Raw genomic sequence first — 25,158 nt, 5'->3', positions numbered from 1 at the left:
CCTCATCTTTGGCATTCAGTTATTTCATCCATGTTTGAATCAAGGTTGTAATGAGGTCAGGAGCTGAGCGACCCTAGCGGAACCCAAACTGAGCATCTATGAGCAGATTATTAGTGAGTGAGTGCTGCTTCATAGTGAGGTTGATGATCTCTTCCATCACTTTACTGATGATCAACAGTAGACTTATTGTACTTCTAATTGGTTGGGTTGGTTTTGTTGTGTTTCTTGTGTACAAGACATTCCTGGACAACTTTCCATATCTGAGTTAGAAGTCAGTGTTATAACAGTACTGGAACAGCTTGGCTAGTGGCACAGCAAGTTCTGGAGCACAAGCCTTCAGTACTATCGCTGGAATATTGTCAGGAACATAGCCTTTGCTGTATCAGTGCCTTCAGCCAGTTCTTGATATCATGTGGAGTGAATCAAGTTGACTGTCAATTGACATCTGAGATGCTGGAGACCTCTGGAGGAGGCCAAGACGGATCATCCACTTGGCACTTCTGGCTGAAGATAATTGCAAAAGCTTCAGCCTCATCTTTTGATATGCTAGGCTCCTTAAGGATGGGGATGTTTGTGGAGCTAATTCCTCAGTAAGTTGTTTAATTGCCCACCACCATCCATGGCTGGATGTGACAGAACTGCAGAGCTTAGATCTGACCACTATCTCCCTAAACATTTTCTCTGCCACACTTTGAGGGAGGCAAAGAGTAAACATAAGGAACAACAGGTCAAACTTTAGGTTCACGCTGGTGGGATTTTTGCATCCTGCTGCAGTGAATGGATATTTGGCTGGGCGCCAAATTCTCTGACCTCTCTGCAGTGGAAGCATGGCACGAACAGCCAGGAAGATCGCACCCTCTGTCTTTCAGATGAAGTGTTACACTCCTAAGTGTCTGACTATCCAATGTAGTTGATTCAATAGGATGGGGAGACCCAATCCTATTGGGGGTATATAACCCCAAAGGGCCATTTTGAAGTAAAACAAGGGTGTTCTATCCAGAGTCCCATCCAATGTTCATCTCTTAATATTCTTAAAACAGAGTACCTGGTAATTTATCTCACAGCTGTTGTGAGAACCTTAAATATGCAAATTGACTCCAGTGATTCCCACCTTACAACAGTGACTAGAATTCAACAGTAAGTTATTGGCTCTAAAGCACTTTTGGGCATCCTGAGGTAAAGAAAGACACTATATAAATGCAGTTTTATGTGATTTACCCAGTAGGAATATATATCAGGTGTTTGAGTATAGAGATGAATAAGCAGAACTGCCAAACCATGATGGAAGTTAAGGTGCAGGCAGACAATGCAACTACCAGGAGCAGAAAGCAAGTCAAACTTGTGGAGATCTTTGGAGGGACAGGTGATTTTTTTAAAAAATAGAAATGTAGATGAATGAGTTTATTAATAAAGTCTTTTGATTGTCTAGGGATGCATAGTGGGTTGGCTGTGGGCGTGGGTGTGGGGGCAGTCAACATGATTGCTGGAGGGATTATAATTTTCTTCCTCAATTTGATTGGTCCTTTTTCAGGACAGGAATGTTTGACAATATTTTTAAATGACTACCAATCAGCATACAACATAGGTTTTGAACATTCAGCCAGTATGCAAACTTTCATTTATATATATATAGACTTAGAGACAGGAGGTGGTAAACTGCAGTACAGTGATTACAACTATACTGCAGTACTAGTCACATGATCAGGACAAATATCATTGCACTTGATAATAGCTTTGCTCCCACATCACTCCATACTAATTTTGACTTACTGTTGCCACTACTGGTAAAACTTAAATATTAATGATAATTAGGAATAAACATGAAGGAGAAATCTAAATACGAGACTTTCCACAAAACTACACAGCTTCTCATCTTGTATCAACCACTGAACAGGATTGAAGACAAAAACACGCGGGACACTAGAGACTGCAGGCAAAGGACAGTAAAAAAATAAGCAATCGTCATAACTGATATCATTTGGCTGCATCCAACTGTTGTATATGCGTGTGTAAAATAGTCCAGAATAGTGCAGGTAGAAAGGTGCAGTCATTACAATGAGATTTGACCAGAAGGACAGTTCTTGTCAAACGGTTTTCACTGCAGTAACAATCACTTTATTTCCTCTTGCAGTTTGCGGTGTGTATTCTCTACTGCCTTTGGTCAATTCTGAGAGATTTATGGTTGTGTATGTTCATTGATGAAGCTTGAATGATTTACATGATCACCTAAACATTTAGAATATGTCGCAACATTAAACATATTTCCAAACACAAACGTGAATGATAATTTTTTTCCAGTGTTCTTGTCTTCTTGGAACTACCTGGCTTTATATTTCCCGAGAGAGGAATTTGTTTTCATCACTATTACATGGCCTAGCTTTTCTTCCCCCACACAGAGGAGCTTTCCTACCTTGTGACACAGGAACAGAATGCACTTATAAAATTGCTATACAATATAATCATCAGTAAAATTTCAGAATTCAAAATTGCAGGGATTCTTGATTGCAGATAATTGATTGCACTGAAGAAGTGTGCTTTAAAAACTGTTGAAATCTTTAATAAGAAGCATCTTTTCTTTACAGATGGATCACACGTTTCATAGTATTGATCATTTTATCTTTTGAACTGTTTTCAGATTGGAAATTATCTTCACCCTGGTTCCATCAGACTAGTGTTCATGAGCCAGCTACAGCCATTTACATTGCAAATAAATGAGATGCAAGAACAAGATTGGCAAAATTGACTTAGGGCAAATAAATCTCTAGGATCCATGGGATCTGATCCAGAATGCCAAGAGAGACAGAGATAAGATTTGCAAGACACTGACAAGGCATCAGGGAGACATCAGGCAGTTGAAAACTGGCCACCTTTGTCCATTGGCAGTGAACAGCAACAATCAGCCTCAGACCTTTCACTCTCAGTTCAAACCCATGTGAAATAACAAAATCAGTTATCTGGAATAAGCTTCATGATTGTATAATAATAACTCAACCATCAACAATCAACATAGATTGAAAAAAGGAAGATTCTGCCTGACAAACTCCTTGACCTTGAGGAAGTGACATTATAGTTTTTTTTTAAGTTTATTTATTAGTGTCACAAGAAGGCTTACGTTAACACTGCAATGAAGTTACTGTGAAAATCCCCTCATCACCACATTCTGGTGCCTGTTTGGGTACACTGCGGGAGAATTTAGCATGGCCGATGCACCTAACCAGGGAATCTTTTGGACTGTGGGAGGAAACTGGAGCACCTGGAGGAAACTGAAGCAGATACCAGGAGAATGTGCAGACTCCGCACAATGACTCAAACCCATGTCTCTGGTGCTGTGAGACAACAGTGCTAACCACTGTGCCACCATGCTGCCAAAGCCTTCCTATGTGGTAAACTTTGAATATCAAAACACATACGATAAAATTTCAGAGGAAAAGCTACCACTTAAGATGAAAAAAGTGGGGATTCAATGTAAGTGGATAATGCTAAAAAGAGTAAAAGGATGAAAAACTTCAGACAATAGTAAAAATAATTATGCCCGGGTCATGATAGGGTGCAGGATGCTAGGTGGATTAGTAATCGGGCAACTACTGTTTCTAATTAGCAACAATAACTCTAGACATAGAAATTCTATTAACATTGGCCATAATTGAAAATGAGAGGGACAATTGAAACAGTTGATTCTGAAGACGCACCCAGAATAATTTGGGCAACTATGCAAGCTGATGAAACATTTAAAATGGACAAACACATGATGAAAATGGCCAACACGTAGGCCGGAATTTTATCGGCACGCCCATCCCGATTCTGGGAGCAGGCGAACCTTGGAGAATGGCATTCTCCATTGGCCTCAGGCGGACATGCCAGCAAAATTCCGTCCATACTCCATGAATGTTGCAGAAATCCTCTGGATACTATGAGATATGTTCAACATGCCCAAATGAACATATCTCATTTTGTTGTGGTCAACAAAACTAGAAGAGATGGTGACGTAATAAGAATAGTACTGGACTGATAGTCCAGTGGCCCAGGGCTAATGTTCTGGAGAAATGGTTTCAAATTCCCCACTCAGCAGTGGCGCAAATTAAGTTCAATTAATAAATTTGGAATATAAAGTTGGTCTCAGTAACGGTGACCATGAAACTATCATTGATTGCCATAAACCAATCTGGTTCACTGACATCCTTTAGGGAAGGAAATCTACTGTCCTTACCTGATCTGGCCTACCTGTGACTCCAGAGCCACAGTAAGGTGGTTAATTCTTAAATACCCTCTAATATGAGTGAGCAAGCAAGAGTAATTTGGTATGAGCAATAAATACTAGTCTCGCCTGTGGAATCCAAAATGCATGAGAAAATAAAAACAACCAAATAGAACGCACTAAGAAGTCATGCTGAAATAGTGGAGCGTCTGTGCACTCTGCACAGTCCTTGTCATTGAGACACAAGGAAAAAGTGACACAAAGGTGATACCTATTTTTAGGTGTTTGAGTTATCTGAAAAGATTGAAGAAATGTAGACTTAAATGTAAGCTAATGCAGGAATAAGACAGCTATTCAATGCATATAAAACCTGTCACACCGCCAAGTGACAAAGCACTAATTGCATCCCACATGAAAAAAAAATGTTCTTACGGTACATTTAGAACATACTGTCCTCTCGCTCCAGAAAAAAATAACTTGCAAAAATTTGCACTACGTCAGATATCACCACTGCTGCAATATAGGCAAATACGTGGTCAACAAATGGAGCAATTTATTCCAGTATTTGAATATTCCTCCAAATTCCTTAGACAGCTGACAGCAAGCCTTTAAATTCAAACATTATTAACTGTAATCATCCTGTAGCTATTACACACAATAGCTGAGTGGGTTAGCACTGTAAGCAAGGGACTGAATAACAGGCAAATCAAATCTCAAGTTCAGTTTTATGTTGAGTTTTGCCCCCAGCCTCTATTAAACATCACTGGGAGAGAGGATGGGGTTTTCTTTATTTTGGGGCCAATCTTAAAAGTAATATACTGGCAAGGATGAAAACATGATCACCTGGCTGGAGTGTGCTTCTCAGCCTTTTGGCTGAGTCAAGTGTCAGATCAAGCTCAAGATCAGGTGCGATGCCTTATCTTGTTTGGATTTTGTTTGTCTTTCTTGTGGGGACTATGAACTGGATTCAAGTTAAATTTGGCTTTCGGAGCAAGCAAGGACATGGATTTGGGTTAACCCAGTCATTCGGCGCATTGGCTTCGTAACTTTAAGATTGAAGGAACTTTATGGAAAAAGGAAAGAAAAAACATCACATAGTCCATGTTTCTCCTGTGGACTGAATCCCACTGGTGGTATAGTCCTGCAGCGCTGCATGTCTGATTACCATTGGATGTACCAATTCTAGTGTTATCTCAGGCCAGGAGAATGGGTACAGCCTTTGAAGAATATGCTCACTCTTTCCCAGTTCCTGTGAGATGGCTGGCTTTGTAAAGGTAGTTGGAGGTTCCACTCCTTCCAAAGGCGTATTGAGAAATCCCAATTAAGAACATAAGAAATAGGAGCAGAAGTAGGCCATCTAGCCCTTCGAGCCTGCCCCGCCATTCAATAAAATCATGGCTGATCTGAAGTGGCTCAGTTCCACTTTCCCGCTTTCTCCCCATAACCCTTAATCCCCTTGCCTACCAAAAACCTATCTACCCGCGTCTTAAATATATTTAGCGAGGTAGCCTCCACCACTTCAACGGGCAGAGAATTCCAGAGATTCACCGCCCTTTGAGTGAAGAAGTTCCTCCTCAACTCTGTTCTAAACTGCCCCCCCCTTATCTTGAGGCTGTGCCCTCTAGTCCTGCTGTCCTTTCTGAGCGGGAAGAACCTCTCCACCTCTACCCTATCCATCCCTTTCATCATCTTATACGTCTCAATAAGATCCCCCCTCATCCTTCTAAACTCTAACGAGCACAAGCCCAGTCTATTCAGCCTCTCCTCATAGCTCAACTCCGGTATCAGCAATTAAGGTCAAGGCCCCACAAATCCAGGTCTTGACCTTTATTGAAGTGGTTTCTCCCGACTTTGAAGGAATTATGACAAATGTTTGATTTCAAATGCTCAGGAAATTTGGTCCTCCTGCCTCTTTGAACTGCAACTTGATGACTCTGTCACATTTAATCTGTCGACACCCTAGGGCAATAAACCTGAAAAGAAATGTTTTCTTGCAAAACAACAGGTTACAAGAAATGAAAATAAGGTAGCAGCAAATTTAACGGATTAATTGGATTGTGGAACTGAACCTACTGACTGTTTCTTCAGAGTGATTCCCTGAATTCAGCTCTGGTCAGAGTGAACAGTAATAAGAATACACTTCCCTAATACTAAATTGTCAGGATGCCAATGCATAATCATTGCTTTATTTTTCAGGAAAATAACTGTGCAACCAGCAAACAAATGGGTCACGACATTCAACTTTCGGTGAAGTAAGCGGTGGACATCCAATTTGTTTTTAATACCAAATTTCAGATATTAGCACACTCTTGTCTCTTGTATGGAGCCATGTAGGTTGCATAAGAATCATAGAATCATACAGCGCAGAAGGAGGCCATTTGGTCTGCACCGACCACAATCCCACCCAGGCCTTATCCCCATTTACCCTAGCTAGTCCCCCTGACAATAAGGAGTAATTTAGCATAGCCAACCCGCCTAATCCGCACATCCTTGGACTATGGGAGGAAACTGGAGGACCTGGAAGAAACCCATGCAGACACCAGGAGAATATGCAAACTCCACACAGATAATGACCCAAGCCAGGAATTGAAACTGGGTCCCTGGCATTGTGAGGCTTAAGTGCTAACCACTGTGCAATCCCATGGCACTGAGTCTTTCAAGACATGTTGATCAGGACCTAACCTGACAATACAAAATCCAACCAGTGTTTGACTGTTAACAGGAATCTCAGATTCTTATTCTTATTTCCTTCTTGATTTCCACCACATCTGTTGTTTTAAGTGCATTGGTACCGCATTCCTTACCATGCACCGGAATGCAGGCAGCTTATATCAAATCTTGGTATGACTCTGCGGAAGCACGTTATCCAAATGAACTATATGGTGACCACGTGTCTGTGGTTTTGGTATTAACCTACTTAAGTATCCAACACATTGGGTGCAATTGTGAATTTGTGACTGATTCCAGACTGCCTAATCGGAGAAAGGGGCTGTATGTCCTAGTTATCTGACTTGCGCTGTCTAGACACCACAATCGCTCCTGGACAGATGCACCCTTTGCCTGTTCAGATCTTTTTAACTGAACGTAATGAATCAGAAGACTGAATTTTGAACGCATCCAAAAATTTAACTTGATATTCTTTCCTAAACCACAGATTTGATATTCTGAGCTGAGTGACCCAGTTTCACATCAACATTACACAATTAATATCTTGACAATATGCAGTATCCAATGAAGTTTTTATTGTAATATATTCCTATACAAAAAAATTGTCACACAAATAAGCTAAAAAGACAAATATAAGCAACTCATGAAATAGGACGTCATAATTTTGCAACAGAGACCATACCAAAAAATATTAATAACGACACTTTGATCTATCAAGTGTCATACACAGGCTCAGTGTCACAAATCTATATAACTTGCTACTAGCACCACATTACATTCAGATAGTCACTATCTTATATGATGCAGCAAAAGGGGATTTCCTTCGGAAAGTAGTCAAAGCGCTCGTGGAGCTATCCTCCAGGGAATGCTATTCAAAATCTACCAAATTCTAATGGTGGGGGTTCAGGCTAATGATTCTATAGGACATAACAAGATCTTACGTTAAAAAATATCTTGCCTGCGATCTTGCCCATTGCAGTATCCCAGGGGAAACATTCGATTGCTGCAGGATTTTTACTACATCTGATAACCATTAATGAAACCTGTTAAAGGAACAGGTTGTGAGTGGTACGTGTGTTTTTTTTGGTGGAAGGAGGAAATTCTGAAGCTAGCCTAACATTCAATTGTTAGCTATCTGCAATCTGATAGACTGGCACAACAAGTTACAGCTGGATTTTTTTTGATTCACTTTTAGTTTGGTGCGTTCCTGCATTATTGGTATTAATAATCGCACGCTGCAGAGCCCGCATTTAAAAACATCGCAGCACTTCTACATGACACCCAGCTCAAAAAAAGCGCATTTGCAGAGTTTCATCCAATCGTTTAGCATTTAGCAGCTTAGCAAAAAGCAGATTTCTGTACCATTTCTCCTATCAGAAAGCAAACAGCAGGTTTATCATAAGCCATTGAAATCCGCAATACTCTTTAGGCTTTGCTTTGTTACATTCGCCCCAACACTCTCCCTTTCCTAATTCAGTATTGAGGGACAACTTCAAGATTTTGTTTTAATGAAGCTGACACCTGGATGCGGAAGACTCTCGTGTGGCCCTTTAAGAGTGGTCCACAATCATGAACCTTAAGAGACAGAGACAGAGACAGAGACACAGAGAGAGAGAGAGAGAGAGAAAGGCAAAGGTTGTAAATGATCAGCAGGACTCATGTAGTCAATCCCTTAGAATCTTTCACATCAAAGAACCACAGCTGTCACCCTGCCTCCGCTGTAGTATATCTGCACTGTACACCAATCTGCTTAATCCTAAATAGTGACAGCAATTGAAAGGACATTTGATGGCACCCTCAGTTATATTGAGACATAGCTACACATTCCAGCACTGCAGACAGACCTTAACATGGTAACCATGTATACAGTACTATGGCACATCACTAGCTTGCAGGCTCTCTCACTCTCTCTCTCCCTGTGTAATCCTAGCTTCTGACACATATATACACACACATAATGTTTGACATGAAGCAACAAGATAGAATGCCAGCACTTACCCTGGTTAGGACCACCGTCTCCATCATCACATTCATTCAAATTATTGATCATTGTTTTCCCTGCTGCTCGTGTACCCTGGCTGAGGGGTAGCTGTGAAATGAGGAAGAGGACCAGAGCCTTCAGCTTGTAGTCAGGTTCCTCTTTCTATCCAGAAAACAGAAGAGGAGGCTGCACTGCGGAGCGTCTCAGCACACACGACAGCAGCAAGCTCAACCTGACTGAAGTCATCATGTATGCACAAGGCATTATCTGTGTGTGTATATGTGGGGAGGGGGGGAGTGGAGGGGGTGGGGGGAAGAGATGGATGGAGAGGCAGGGCTTTCCACCAGAGCCCTTGGGCATCTTTTTTTTCCACATTCCTAACCAACAGTGTTGCACGCTACACAACATAATAAAATACAAATGAAAAATACGGAGAGAAAAATAACACACAGCTCTAAGAAAATAGCAGGATTAATATTTATATCAAATGGAGTGTGTCTAGCAAAAGGTAGCCAGATTTGTTTTTCAGAATACTGCTTCATGATTAACAGCATCCTTATATATATATTGCTACGTACAATGTACACAAACAGGGTTCCACTGAACGTGTTGTAGGATTGCAAATAGACCATTAACCCTCTCCAGACTGCTGCTGCAGTTTATTCTCTGAAACCATCATTTACCTGAAATCAAAAAGAGTAAGTTTAAGATTTGTCATGTTTATTTTTTTGAAAGTGCAGCTTGCAAGTCAACTGTAATGTGTACATGTAGGGACTGTACTAAGTAATTGATGGGAGACAGACCAACTGAAGAAAATATCCCAGTAGGAGGAGGAGAAAATAATCCTCACGTTCTTCATTAATCTGCCAACCTTTGGTTTTGTTGGAATGTAATGAAAACATGCACGTTATTAATGATAAATTAGAATAGGAAAGTGTGTTTGAGCAAATCTTTTAATACAGTAGTAGAAAGTCTGTTAATTTGCAGACACCTCTGTCATGATGGGAAACTCTGACAACATTGTATGGGGGTATATCCAGTATGACTGCTCCTGGGAAAGGCCCCCTCACGTTGTGTTGTGATCCATGGTGAATATATAACATCCAGTCAGATTGCTATGCTCTGCATGAGGACGACACAATCTTTAACCATTAATACGCTGAGAAAGAGTGAAATTTGTTTTGTAGATATACCCAACCAGAATTTTGACCATTTTTGTGCTCTATTATACACTTGGGCAGGGGAGCCAGTTGGTACTATTGGTATTGTGACATGGTGCCTAGTGCAACAAGAACAACTTGTTGCTCCTATAACATGGCCAAACACACTAAAGCGCTTCACAGGGGCATTATAAAACAAAATGTGACAACAAATCACAAGAAGGATGTTATGGCAGATGAGAAAAAAGCTTGGTGAAAGAGATAAGCTTTAAGGAGTGTTTATGGAGGAACCTTGTGGAGGAAATTCTCGCATCTTCGGCCTAAGTAGCTGAAAGATATGGCCACTAAAGATGGAGCGATGAAAATTGGGCTGCTCAAGAGGTCACAATTGGATGACCATAGATACCTCTAGATGGTTTTTTGGGGGGGAGGGAAGGAGGGAGGGGAATTGCTGGTTTACAGAAGTAATAGGGGTGAGATCATAGAGGGATTTAAGAAAACTAAAAAAAATTGAGGTACTGTTTAACTCAGAGCCAATATACAGCACAAGCAAATGGGCAGAGAAGTGAATGGACTTGGTACAAGTTAGGACATAGGCAGCAGCATTTTTTTTTAAGTTTATTCATTAGTGTCACAAGTAGGTTCATATTAACACTGCAGTGAAGCCGCTGTGAAAACCCCTTCGTCACCACGTTCCAGGACAAGGGGGTCAGGGATTCTGTGGAAAAGGCAGGAGAATGGGGGTGAGAAAAATATCATCTATGATTGAATTGTGGAGCAGACTTGATGGGCCAAATGGCCCAATTCTGTTCTGATATCTTATGGTCTTATGTTCTGGTACACTGAAGGAGAATTTAGCATGGCTAATGCACTCGTCGGCACACCTTTCAGACTGTGGGAGAAAACTGGAACACCCTGAGAAAACCCATGCAGACACAGGGAGAATGTGCAGACTCCACACAGTCAGCGGCCTGAGCCAGGTCCCTGGCTCTGTGAGGCAGCAGTGTTAATCACTGTGCCACCATGCTTTGACTGACCTCAAGTTCATAGAGGGTAGAATATGGCAGGCCGGTTAGGAGTACATCAGAATAGTCAATCTGGAGGTGACAAAGGCATAGATGGGGGTTTCAGCAACATGAATAGTAGTGGAGCACAAAAAGGCAACTAATTCACTGAATTCAGTGCCAATCCTCACAAAGTTTCACTGAAAACTCAAAACAAATCACAAGACTGTTTTTTCTGAAACTTTTGCATAAGCTCAACGGTATCATACACATCCATTCATATCAAATAAAAACACAAAATGGTAGTGAACACTTCATATAGGTAGCATTTACTGAGGAGAAAGAAGGGATAGTAGCCCTTATACTTACATGGGAGAGCATGGTCCCAGTGAGGGAGAGATACCAGTGAGCCCTGTGCTGCAAAGGTCTTGCTGTACTGAACATTCAGAACTCATCAGAGTCACTTTCAGGGGCCTGGAGTAGCACTCCATTAAACCTCACACAGGCCTGTCATGCTCAAGGTCAACATTTTAGGTCAAAGACCAACCAATTTTCTGAAAAACTAATCTGGCTGCCTTTTATTGGACCCATGAATGTATTGTCTGAAATGTTGAGAAATAGGAACTGTATTGTGGGTGAAGGATGGGGGAATCCAAGTACAATAACATTATAAACTTGTGCACAGGACCAAAAGCCATCAACAAGGTGAATGGAGTATTGGACTTTAAGGGGGTGGAGTGCAAAGGGGAGGAAGTGATCCTTTTCTGAGTGCAGTGAAGGTTTATCAGGCTGATTTTAGAGATGATGGGACTGATGTATGAAGAGAGGTTGACTAAATTAAGATTATTTCGCTGGAGTTCAGATGAATGAGGGGGGAATCTCAGAGAGAATTATAAAGTTCCAACAGGACTATATAGGGTAGACACAGGGAGGATACGCCCGAGGGTGGGGGAGTCCAGAACCACCGGTCACAGAGGATTTGGGGTAGATCATTTAGGACAGAGGTGAGGAGACATTTCTTCACCCAAAGAGCGATGAGCCTGTGGAATTCATTACCATAGGAAGTAGTTGATGCCAAAGCATTGAATGTATTCAAAAGATGGCTGGACTTGGGGCAAATGGGTTCAAAGGTTATGTGGAGAAACTGGATTAGGCTATTGAGTTGGATGATTGGAACAGGTTCAAAGGACCAAATAGCCTCCTCCTATTTTCTATGTTATAGTTTTATTATTCAACACCTTAACCACACTCAATTTAATATATGTGTATTCACTTTGGTGCACTCCATGAAAGGAAGATATATTCACCATGGATGCAGCATGCAGCAGATTCACCATACTGACATCAGGGCTTAAAGAATTCAAACTAAGAGGATTACTTCCAAAGCTAAACTTGTATTCTCTCAAATAGTGAGGTGATCTGATAGTGGTATTTAAAACATTAAAAGAATTTGATAGGGTAGATATGGAAAAGGAAAACTTTTAAAGATCAACAGAGGGTTACTAAAAGTAGTAAAAGGAGCAACATCAAATTATGAAAGAAGAACAGCATGGTAGCACAGTGGTTAGCACTGCTGCTTCACATCTCCAGGGACCTGGGTTTGAATCCCAGCTCGGGTCACTGCCTGTGTGGAGTTTGCATATTCTCCTTGTGTTTGTGTGGGTTTCCTCTGGGTGTTCCGGTTTCCTCCCACAGTTCAAAGATGTGCGGGCTAGGTTGATTGGCCATTCTGAATTGCCTCTTAGTGTCCCAGGATCCATAGGTTAGAGGGATTAGTGGGTAAATATATAGGGATATGGGGATAGGGCCTGGGTGGGATTATTGTCAGTGCAGACTCGATGAGCTGAATGGCCTCTTTCTGCACTGTCATATGATTCTATGACAGTGTTAAATTGCTATATATTTAAGTAACTGCAGATTGCTTTAAGAATTGAGCACATGATTTGATGGTAATGTCATTGGAATGTTTCACAGGCCCCTGTTTTATTTTCTGTTTGTTCTCTGTACAGACCAGAGCTATTGGAAAAAATCTTGTTGTAGCTTGTTAGTTAAAACCCACAACTCCTAACATAGTTATAAAAAGAAAATTGGTGATAAGTCAGGACTTTGTTTCATCAAGAACATTGAGGGAAGTAGAAGGAAAAAAACATTGTGGGTCTTGGAATTAGAAATTAGAAAGCTGGGGAGAAGCAGTAACAGGATTAAACATTGAAATACCTGTGCATGAAGACAAGAAAAAAATCTTTTGGTGTGGTTTTAAAAGAAGGGGTATTTCTGAACAGAGAAGGATGAGATTCCAGGCAATATTTTGCATATTTAATAAGAATGGATGCTTTGCTTTACAGCTGGGGTCAATTGGAAAACACATCAACTGTTTCCAGTTTAAAAAGGGGAATACTGGGAAGTCAGTAAAAAGTAAATATACTGGGCAACGTTGAGCTGCTGGCGTCTGCAAGAGAAATGGTGGGTCAATTAGGATCGGTGAGCCTTGTAATGAAGAAAATAAATCGGAGTACCTGTGCAGAGTGTTTTCAATACTTTCTACAAGTGAATAACATTGAAAATGAGTTGCACGTATCTGTTTTTCTCAGGACAATAGGAAGTAAATCCTTCAATTTGCTCTGGAACCTTGCTTAATCCAGCATAGCCCGGAACCAAAACTTACAATGACTTGATAAAGATCCTTGAAGAGCATTACTGTCCAAAGCTATTGATCATTGTGGAATGGTTTAAGTTTCACCAAAAGAATCAAATGGAAGACGAAAGCATCACTCAGCTTGTGGCAACCTCAAAAAGTTGGCACGACATTGTGTTATTAGAAGATACTTTGTGAGATTGTCTATTTTGTGGACTCCAAAATGAGGCGATCCAAAGCTTGCTTATTGAACATGCTTTGACTTTAAATACAGCAATAGAAATCATAGTGTTGATGGAACTGGCTGCTAAAGAGGCTTCACAATTTGATGCACGAATGAAGATTCACAAGTTGGTTTCTGCCCATAAGAAGTCAAAACACCAACAAGCATGTCACCAATGTGCCAAAATAGGCCACTCAGCAAGTAAATGCTGGAGCAAGAATAGTTAATTAGTTAATGCAAGATTTGTGGCAAAATGGATCACATTGCAAAAGCTTGTTGCTCTCGACCAGCTTTCCTTGAGAAGAACATACAGAAGAATGCCTTTAAGAAGAAGATCTAGTTGCCTTCTACAAAAATACTTTGTAGCATGGAGGAAAAAAATTACAACTGCAAAAGAAGAGAATGTCCAGAAATATGATGAAGAACTCCAACTAAACGCCTTATCTATACAGGGTGAATCATATAGATTGTGGGTGATTCTGAATTTAAGTAACACTTTATTATTAGAGGTTGATACTGATGCTGCAATACCTTTAATTCCTGAGACTACATACCAACAGAAGTCAAACCATCTCCCTTTACAACCAGCTATGCGATTTTAAGGACATACACGGAAGAGATCATGCAACTAAAAAGGTTACATTATGGTCAATGCTGAACTGAGTGGACAAACAGCAGAGTTGCCTTTTCATGTGGTTTGTGGTAATTTTTCAGCTCTATTTGGGAGATCATGTTTGGAGAAGATAGAGCTTAACTGGAGTGCTGTCAACAAACTGGTCGATGTAAAAACAGACCTACAGCACCTTCTGGATAAATACAAGATTGTATTTGAAGAGACACTTGGCTCAATGAAGGGAGTTAAGTGAAACTCAAGATAAAGCCTAATTGTCAACCAAAAAGTCTCAAGGCAAGAGCAGTGTCATATGTAATTCATGCCAAGGTCGAAAAAGAATTAGTATGACTTGTTAACACTGGCATGTTAAAGCCAATTACAATAAATGACCGGGCTACTCCCATTGTACCCGTCATGAAACCAAATGTTTCAGTTCATATTAGTGCTGATTTTAAAACGATCATAAACGCAGTTTTGTGTGCTGATCAATATCTGCTTCCTTTAATTGAAGATTTGTTTGTTGGGTTATCAGGTGGGCAGAAATTCAGCAAGCATATTTGCAAATTAATGTAGCCACTGAACCATTGTTTACCATTTTTGTTCGAAAATGTTAAGCGCACTATAAAAGATAGCCCTTTGGAATAACATTCATACCTGCCCTATTCCAAGGGTTGATAGATCAGATTTTAAGTGGTCTTTCTGGTACACAATGTTGCCTGGATGATATTCTATTTACGGGGTCCAGTGAACAAGAGCACTTGAATAATTTAGAAGCAACATTCAAACATCTTTAAGCACATGGTCTGCATGTCAAGAAAGAAAAAAAGTGATTTTTTTCAGATGTCAGTCCAGTATTTGGGTTGTGTTATTGATAGTAAAAACCTACATAGAACATAGAACATTACAGCGCAGAACAGGCCCTTCGGCCCACGATGTTGCGCCGACCAGTTTTTTTTAAAAAAAACACTGACCCACAAATCTAAACCAATCCCTTTTCGTCCATAAACCTATCCATAGATCTCTTAAACGCCCCCAAACTAGGCGCATTTACAACCGCAGCAGGCAGGGCATTCCAATCCCTCACCACCCTCTGGGTAAAGAACCTACCCCTGACATCCGTCCTATAACTACCACCCCTTAATTTAAAGCCATGCCCCCTCGTGCTAGCATTCTCCATCCGAGGAAAAAGGCTATCACTATCCACCCTATCTAAACCTCTAATCATCTTATATGTTTCAATAAGATCCCCTCTTAGCCTCCTTCTTTCCAGCGAAAACAACCCCAAATCCCTCAGTCTCTCCTCATATGACCTCCCCTCCATACCAGGCAACATCCTGGTAAACCTCCTCTGCACCCTCTCCAAAGCCTCAACGTCCTTCCTGTAATGTGGGGACCAGAACTGCACACAGTACTCCAAGTGCGGCCGCACCAGAGTTGTGTACAGTTGCAACATGACGCTGTGACTCCTAAATTCAATCCCCCTACCAATAAACGCCAAGACACCGTATGCCTTCTTAACTACCTTATCGACTTGATTCCCAACCTTCAGGGATCTATGTACACATACACCTAGATCCCTCTGTTCATCCACACTATTCAAAGTCCTCCCGTTAGCCCTATACTGAACACATCTGTTACTCCTACCGAAATGAATTACCTCACATCAAACACCTAAAATGATGGATGCTAATTTTAGAATTGCCATGTCCGGTGAATTTGATGCAATGACATCATTTCTAAGATTAGTAAATTATTATGGGAAATTTGTTCCTAACTTAGCTACGTTATTGAAACAATTGCATAGTTTACTATTGAACTATTGAAACAGTCATGGTTCTGGACAATAGAATGTGAGAAAGCATATAAGAATATCAATGATGCTTTCCAGAAGTCTGAAGTATTTTCTTCATTTCATAGAATATAGAACATAGAACAATACAGCATAGTACAGGCCCTTCAGCCCTCAATGTTGCGCTGAGTTATTCCAAAGCTTCCTTGCAATGGTTCACCTAATGGAGTAGGGGCAGTCATTTTACATTTAATGCCTTTGGAAGAACAGCCATTGGCTTTTGTATTGCATTCTCTGGCTAGTGCTGAATCTGACTATGCTCAGAAGAAAAAGAAGCAATGAGTATAATTTTTGGCATATGAAGATTTAATCATTACGTATATGATTGTCAATTCACATTATTGACTGATCATTGACCCTTTACTACTTTTGGTTGTATGAAGGCATACCATCGTTACCTGCTAGCCGATTGCAAAGATCGTCACTGATCTCATCCACACACTTTTATGATATAAAGTATCAGAGTGCCATGTTAATGTATTATCATGCTAAACTTTGGCTAATGAGCAGATGCCACCAATTAATTTTGCTAATATTCTTTATTTTTTGCTAGTAGATCATTTGCCTGTGACAACTTCTCAAGTTCAGTGACATTACCAGAAATGACCCGGTGATGGAGAAGGTGATGGATATGGTATTGAAAGGAATGATAGCTGGAATGCATCATACACATCCTGATTTGAAAACATGTGTAATGAAAACTTGAGTTGACTGTCCAAGGGGGGTGTCTATTGGGGGAATCAAAGTGATCATTCCTCTAGTCTAGAAGAGTTCTTGGACAACTACCTGAAAGATAACCTGTTTTTTGTCTGAATGAAGGAATTAGTACGCAGCTTTTTTCGATGATGCGTCTGAACGCTCAGGTTGAAAACAAAAGGGACAGTGTCAATCCTGTTCATAGATAAGAAACACACATCCTTTACATCTTTGGGAGTGGCCTACAATGCCATGTCAACAATTACATGCAGATTTTGCTGGTCTATTTGAGAGTTACATGCTCTTAGTCATAACTGATGCACAAAATGGCCAGAAGTTCTTATCTGTGACATCTGAAAAAAATCATTGAAAAACTAGATAACATGTTTGTAAGATTCGGTAAACCAGAACAACCTGATGACATTTTTGCACGACTTGGTAAACCAGAACAGGTCTTTAGCAATAATGGTTCACAGTTTACTTCACAAGAGTTTAAAGATTATCTCAAAGTAAATGGTATTCAGTATATAAAATCTATATCTGTCATCCATCAACTAATGGATTAACTGAAAGATACATACAATCCCGCTGTGCTAATTTTTTAGCGCAGCTGGCCAGGAGAATCTTGTGACAGGCGATGCGTGCAATTCTTGCAGGCGTTCCCATCATGATAGCGTCTCCCAGTGCCGGATTTCCGGTTGCACCAGATCTGCACTGGATATTGGCGGGGAGTTGGGGTAAGTATTTAAATAATTATTTCAATGTAAGTCGAATGTGATTAGCAGGCCCAGGATTGAAGTCTCCAGGACTACCAGCATCTACTCCCCAGTGGGGATTTCTATAGCTGCCGACTAATGAGGAACTGGCTGTGTCAGCTGTGCCCCCTGGCACAGCCCAAGGGGAAAAGTGCCAATGCCCAGGGGGCACCTTGGCACTGCCCACTGGGCATCAGGGAAGTGTCAAGGGGGCAGGGCATAGGAGGCTATCAGTGGGGGTGGGAGTCATGCTGCCACTCTGCATAGGGATTGGTCGGAGAAAGAGGGAGGCGAGCAATCGGGGCAGAATGGGCCCAGGAATGGTCAGGGAGGCTAGCAATTGGGAGGCCAGCAGATAGGGGCTGCTGTGCATGCAGGGATCTGGGTTTGATTCATGACTTTGGTCACTGTTTGTGTGGAGTTTGCACATTTTCCCCGTGTCTGTGTGGGTTTCCTGCGGGTGCTCCAACTTCCTCCCTCAGTCCTAAGGATGTGCTGATTAGGTGAATTGGTTGTGCTAAATTCTCTCTCAGGTGCCTGAGTATGGTGACTAGGGGATTTTCACGGTCACTTCATTGCAATGTTGATGTAAGCCTAGTCGTGACAATAATAAATGAACTTAAGCATCTTGGGACACTAAAGGGCAATTTCCAATGTCCAATCCATCTAATCTGTACATCTTTGGACATGGGAGGAACCTGGAGCACCCAGAAGAAACCCATGAAGACAGTCACCCAAGGCCAGAATTGAATCCTGGCCCCTGGAGCAGTGAGGCAGCAGTGCTAATCACTGTGCCACCATGCTACCATCTTGGTAGTAATAATGGGAAGGCGGATTATTTGAATGGGTGCCAAGTGAAAGAGATGTACATTCAGTGAGACCTGGTGTCTTTGTGTATCTGTCACAGAGTTTATGCATGCAGGTACAGCAAGCAGTAAAGAAGGCAAAATGGTATGTTAATCCTCATAGCAAGAGAATTTAAGTATAGGAGAAGGGATGTTTTGCTGCAATTGTACAGAGTTTTAGTGAGGCCACAACTGAAGTATTGTGTGCAGTTTTGGTATCCCTATCTAAGGAAGATGTCCTTGGTATAAAGAACCAAGCAAAGTTTTACCAGGATGATTCCTGGGATGGCAGGACTGTCATATGAGGAGAGATTAAGTTGGTTAGGATTATATTCATTGGAGTTTAGAAGGGTGAGACGGAATCTTATCGAAAATTGTAAAGTTCTAACAAGATTAGACAGTGTAGATTCAGAAAGAATGTTCATAATATTGGGGAGTCCAGAACTAAGGTTCATAATTTTAGGATAAGGGGTAAACCTTTTAGAACTGAGGTGAGGAGTGTGAATCTGTGGAATTCACTACCACAGAAAGTAGTTGAAGTCAAAACATTGTGTGATTTCAAGGAATTAGATATAGCTAAAGGGATATGGTAGGAAAAATGAGTGTTGAATTTGATGATCAGCCATGAATATAATGAATAGCAGAGCAGGCTCAAAGGGCTGAATGGCCTGATCCTGCTTCTATTTATTATGTATATTTCTATGTATCATGTGAACTGCCAGGATAACAGGTACAGACATGGAAAAACTGTACCCTCTGATTGCAAACAAACTGCACATTCATTGAGAGGAAGCATTGGCTCCTGGCTCACCTGATACCTTCATGGTCATGAGTGCAGTTACTACACCTTGGACATGGAGGAACCCAGAACTTATGGGAAACCCTCTGACTCTCCTAACCTTACTGGCCTTGCCTATCCAGTAGTGGATTAATGTGAAGATGAGCCTAAAGATAGCATCAGTGGTGAACTTGACACAATTGTGTGCAGCAGATTGAGACACACTACACTGACCTCCCCCACCACCACCCCCCTCCTCCACCTTCCTGCCCCCTCCCCCATCCTTCCTCCATCCCTGACCCCTGAAAAGAAATGGCGGAATAGAAGTTAAAGGCCACTGTGACCTTCAAAGCCTCATCATCAAAGCTTCATGCAGTTGAAGGCAATTTTCAGCTATCATTAGATATTCCTTTGTCCCTCAAGAAGTAGAATCTCCTTTCAATCTGGCGCTTGTTATTTGGAGTGCTGCCTGTAGACCCTAGCTACTAGATGATGGTTTCTTCTGTAAACCCTACAGCCTGGCCTCCCTCCTGTCTCTCTCTCTCTCTCTCTCTTCCTTTTCAGAGAAGGGACCATGAGCTCCGTATACTATCCACATTAAAAGAGATACACAAAGACCTGTGCCTTGCAACTGAGGGTGCAATTCTGTGTTGCAATCCTCAAGCAAAACTTCCAGGGAAAATGAGACTCTCAAATACAGTTTAGGAGGACTGAATAGCTACAGAAATCAGGAAGAAAACTGGCACAACAATGAACTAAGAAATCAGGAGAGAGTAGGACCTCTTAAGGATCAACAAGGTCATCTATGTGTGGATCCGCAAGGGATGGGTGAGATCCTAAATGAATATTTCTCATCAGTGTTTACTGTTGAGAAAAGCATGGATGTTAGGGAACTTGGGGAAATAAATAGTGATGTCTTGAGAAGTGTATATATTACAGAGAAAGAAGTGCTGGAAGTCTTAAAGTGCATCAAAATAAATCCCCGGGACCTGATGAAGTGTATCCCAGGACATTGTGAAAGGCTAGGGAGGAAATTGCGGGTCCCTTAGCCAAGATATTTGAATCATTAATAGTCACTGGTGAGGTGCCTGAAGATTGGGGAGTAGCAAATGTTGTGCCTTTGTTTAAAAAGGGCTGCAGGGAAAAGCCTGGGAACTAACAGCCAGTGAGCCTCACATCTGTGGTGGATAAATTGTTGGAAGGTATTTTGAGAGACAGGATCTACAGGCATTTAGAGACGCAAGTACTGATTAGGGACAGTCAGCATGGTTTTATGAATGGAAAATCATATCTCACAAATTTGATTGAGTTTTTTGAAGACGTAACCAAGAAGGTAGATGAGGGCAGTGCAGGTGATGTTGTCTACATGGACTTTAGCAAGGCTTTTGACAAGATATTGCATGGTAGGTTGCTGCATAAGGTTAATCTCACGGGGCATTTTGATGCATTTTGGTAGATTGAACCAAGGCAGAACTCAGTCCGTTAATAGTAGGGCATTGGGGAGAGTTACAGAACAAAGAAATCTATGGGTACTTGTTCATAGCTCCTTGAAAGTGGAGTCACAGATAGACAGAGTTGTGAAGAAGACATTCAGCATGCTTGGTTTGATCGCTCAGAACAGTGAATACAGCAGTTGGAATGTCTTGATGAAATTGTACAAGACATTAATAAGGCCACACTTGGAATACTGTGTGCAATTCTGGTCACCCTATTATAGAAAGGATATTATTAAACTAGAAAGAGTGCTGAAAAGATTTACTAGGATGCTACCAGGACTTGAGTTATAAGGAGAGGCTGGATAGATTGGGACTTTTTTCTCTGGAGCGTAGGAGGCTGTGGGGTGATCTTATCGAGGTCTGTAAAATAATGAGGGGCACAGATCAGCTAGATAGTCAATATCTTTTCCCAAAGGTAGGGGAGTTTAAAATTAGAGGGCATAGGTTTAAGGTAAGAGGGGAGAGATACAAAAGCATCCGGAGGGGCAATTTTTTCCACACAGAGGGTGGTGAGTGACTGGAACAAGCTACTAGAGGTGGTAGTAGAGGCAGGTACAATTTTGTCTTTTAAAAAATCATTTTGATAGTTACATGGGTACGATGGGTATAGAGGGATATGGGCTAAATGCGGGCAATTGGGATTAGCTTAGGAGTTTAAACAAAAGGGCGACATGGACAAGTTGGGCCAAAGGGCCTGTGTCCATGCTGTAAACCTCTATGACTCTATGAAAATATCAACTGAATGCAGTTGTGTTCCGGGCACCTTTAATCCCACTCTTGGATGACAAGTTCATGAAAATGTGCTGACAACCCACCGTTTTGCCCATGTGATGAGCAAAAAAAGCACTCAGGCAATGTAAAATTGCATTTAATAGGATTGCTAAAATCATTAACTGTCCCTTTAACTGTTAGCAGGCACAGATCCAACTCACACGCATGGCCACCAACCACAACAATGGCACACGCTAAAATGATTTCAAGACTCAAGCCCAATGTTATTGGCACAATTTTACATTCATTCAGGTGAGTAAGCACCCGACCTCAGATGATAAAATTCAGGCCCATGAAACTATTATCAAGTGACATAAAATCTAATTCACTAATGTCTTTTACAGAATGAAATCTGACATCCTTACCTGGTGTGACCTACATGTGGCTCCCAATTGACAGCAATGTGATTGATTTTTAACTGCTCTCAAGAGTGATTAGGGATGGGCAACAAATGCTGCCTTTGCAAATAAAATAGTGTTGGAATTTATGTTTGTATCAACTGCATATGTTTTCAGTGTGGTTGTTGGGCATCCCGAGAGAGAAAAGGTTTGGGGCTTTGAACATCAAATCGATAATTTTGAATGTTTCAAGTGGACGGATGTAGAGCACTTGGATGAAGTGTCTTTCTTGAAATGTGGACAGGGGAACTTTTTAACCCAATATGTAAAGGGTCCAACAAGAGAAGGGGTTGTGCTGGACCCAATTCTGGGGAATGAAGCCAGACAGGTAGTTGAGGTGGTGGTGGGGGAGCATTTTCGTGGTAACAGTCACAATATGGAACAATTTAAGATTGTTATGGACAAGGAGATAGACAAGTTGCAAAATTTGGATTCAGGAAGAATGGATTTTAACTTAAAAAAAGGCAGGACCTAGCCAAGGTACACTGCGAACAGCTAACAGTGGGGAAAGCTACAGAAGGGCAGTGAGGGTACTCAAAATGGAAATAGGGAGGGTACAAGCCCACCATGTTCCTTTTGATTTATTATTATCATATGTATTAGTATAATGTGAAAAGTATTGTTTCTTGCACGCTATACAGACAAAGTATACTGTACATAGAGAAGGAATGGAGAGAGTGCGGAAAGTAATGTTACTCTCGGGTGATAGGAAGGCATAACAAGCCCAGAGAACCCATAGATGACCAGAAATATTTGGGATATGATGAGAAGGAAAAGAAAGGCTTTTAGCAGGTACAAGGGGAGGCATTAATGAAGGATGGAGAATGCAGGGTGGAGCTTAAGAAAGCAATTAGGAGAGCAAAGAGGGGGTATAATAAAGCCCTGATTGGTAAAAGTAGGGAAAATCCCAAGATATTCTATATGCACATCAATGGGAAGAGGATAATCTTGTCCCCATTTGGGATGAAAGGATCAGTGAGTGGAGCCAAGGACCTTTGTAAAGAGCTGAACAAATATTTCACATCCAATTTCACCCAAGAATATGATGATGAAGATATAGAATTTAGTTGCGGGGGGGGAGTGAAGTTCTTGAGCAAATTGATATAGGGAAGGCCTGTGTATTGAAGGAGTTAGCAGATATGAAAGTGGACAAGTATCCAGGTCCAGATAAATTGTGTATCAGGCTACTGTGGGAGGCGAGGAGGAGATTGCAGGGGCTTTGACCCAAATTCTTAATTCATCTCTGGCCACTGGGAGCATGTGGGGGGGTGGGGGGGGGGGGCGTGGGGTGAAGGCAGGGGGGTGGGGGGGTGGTAATGGAGGACTGGAGAGCAGCTAATTTTGTTCTGCTATTTCAGAAGAGTTGCAGAGATAAGTGAAGGAACTACAGGCTAGTGATTCTCAGTGCATAGGGATACTATCGGAAAGCATTTATCTCCACTTGGAGAGGTAGGGCTTGAGCAGGGGTAATCAGCATGGCTTCATCAGATGAAGGTCACATTCAACAAATTTGATTGTACTTTGTGAGGAGGTGAGCAGGTGTGTAGATGAAGGTAGTGCACTTGTAGCTTATATGAATTTCAGAAAAGCCTTTGACAAGATCCCACATGGAAGATTTGTAAAGAAGACAAATGCACATAGGATACATGGTAATTTGATAAAATGGATTCAAAACTTGCTCAGTTGCAGGAGACAGAGAGTGATGACAGAGCCTGCTTTAGTGTCTGGAAACCAGTGTCCAGTGGCGTACCACAGGGATCTGTGCTCGGTCTCCTATTATTTGTCATTTATATAAACAACATTGATGACTATGTTAGAGGTAGCATTAGTAATTTTGCGGATGGGCGGGTGGTTAACAGCAAGGCTGAATGTCTTGGGCTACAATAACATATAAACCGGATGGTCAAATAGGCAAGTAGACTTTATTCTGAAAAGTGTGGGGTGATACACTTCGGAATAAATAATTTAACAAGGAACTATTTCATGAATGGCATGACACTAGGAAGTTCTGTAGAACAAAAGGGACCTTGGTCTGTTTGCCCATAAATCCCTGAAGATGGAAGGGCATGTTAGGAGGATGGTGAAAAAGGAATGTGGGACATTTGCCTTTATAGGTTACAGATTACAAAAGCAGGGAAGTTATGTCAGAGTTTTATAGAACTTTGGTGAGGGGTTGGTTTTTGGTTATAGAACTATGAAGAGGGTTGGATAGGCTTGGGTTGTTTTTGTTGGAGCAGTGAAGACTGAGGGGTGACCGGATCAAGTTGTACAAGATTATGAAGGGTATGGAGAGTGGATAAGGAGTAGCTATTCCCCTTTGTTTAAAGGTCAGTCACAAGGGAACATAGGGTCAAGGTGAGACCCAGGAAGTTTAGGGGGAGATGTGAGGAAAAACATTTTTATTCAGAGGGTGTTGACAGTCTGGAATGCGCTGCCTCAAAGGATTGTAGAGATGAGTTGCCTCATATCCTTTAAAAAGTACCTGGATGATTACCTGGCATGTCATGACACTCAAGCTATGGGCAAAGTGCTGACAAATAGAATTAAGTTGGAGGTTAGGCGTTTCTCACGTGCCAGTGCAAACTCAATGAGCCAAAGAGCCTCTTCTCTGCTTTATGATTTGATGGATGAAAAGTTCCATACAAAGAATAACTTGTCCTCTGGGATCAAATTTTTTTTTAATTCTTTATGGGGATGTGGGTGTCACTGGCTATTTCGGCCCGATTTGTCCTTGAACTGAGTTCAGAGGGCAGTTAAGAGTCAACCATATTGATGTGTGGTCTGGAATCACATGTAAGCCAGACCAGGTAAGGATGGCAGACTTCCTTCCCTTAAGGAACATTAGTGAATCAGATGGGTTTTTGCAATAATTGGTAAGATTTTATCACAATCAAACATTTAATTCCAGGTTTATTACGGAATACAAATTTCACCATCAAACCTAAGTCCCCAGAGTATTATCCTGGACCTTTGGATTACTATACCAGTGACAATACCACTACCTTTTCAAGTTGCACTAAATCTTTGCATTTTCAATATTTTATTTTTATATTTCTAACTGCCAACATGCAGTTCTCTTTTTTTTGGACTCT

The 25,158-nt window shown here is 41.3% G+C and overlaps 1 protein-coding gene across 3 annotated transcripts in view; it reads right to left on the bottom strand.

Annotated features, from left to right (window-relative positions):
- Window positions 1-25,158, bottom strand: part of LOC145353988 (solute carrier family 12 member 5-like) — a 1,060,877-nt gene that overhangs the window by 575,520 nt on the left and 460,199 nt on the right. The window contains exon 1 of one of the 3 annotated variants that reach the window (XM_080205051.1): window positions 8,861-9,103. The exons of the other annotated variants lie outside the window; for them this stretch is intronic. Coding sequence (XP_080061177.1) covers window positions 8,861-8,912 — 52 coding nt within the window. The 5' untranslated portion in view covers window positions 8,913-9,103. Of the gene's footprint in view, window positions 1-8,860; window positions 9,104-25,158 lie in introns of those variants that run through there. 3 annotated transcript variants of the gene reach the window in all.

Source organism: Carcharhinus amblyrhynchos, chromosome 16 (genome assembly GCF_965287045.1).
Source record: "Carcharhinus amblyrhynchos chromosome 16, sCarAmb.v2.hapA, whole genome shotgun sequence".
Lineage (NCBI taxonomy): Eukaryota > Metazoa > Chordata > Chondrichthyes > Carcharhiniformes > Carcharhinidae > Carcharhinus > Carcharhinus amblyrhynchos.
This window is presented reverse-complemented; position numbering and strand designations above follow the sequence as displayed.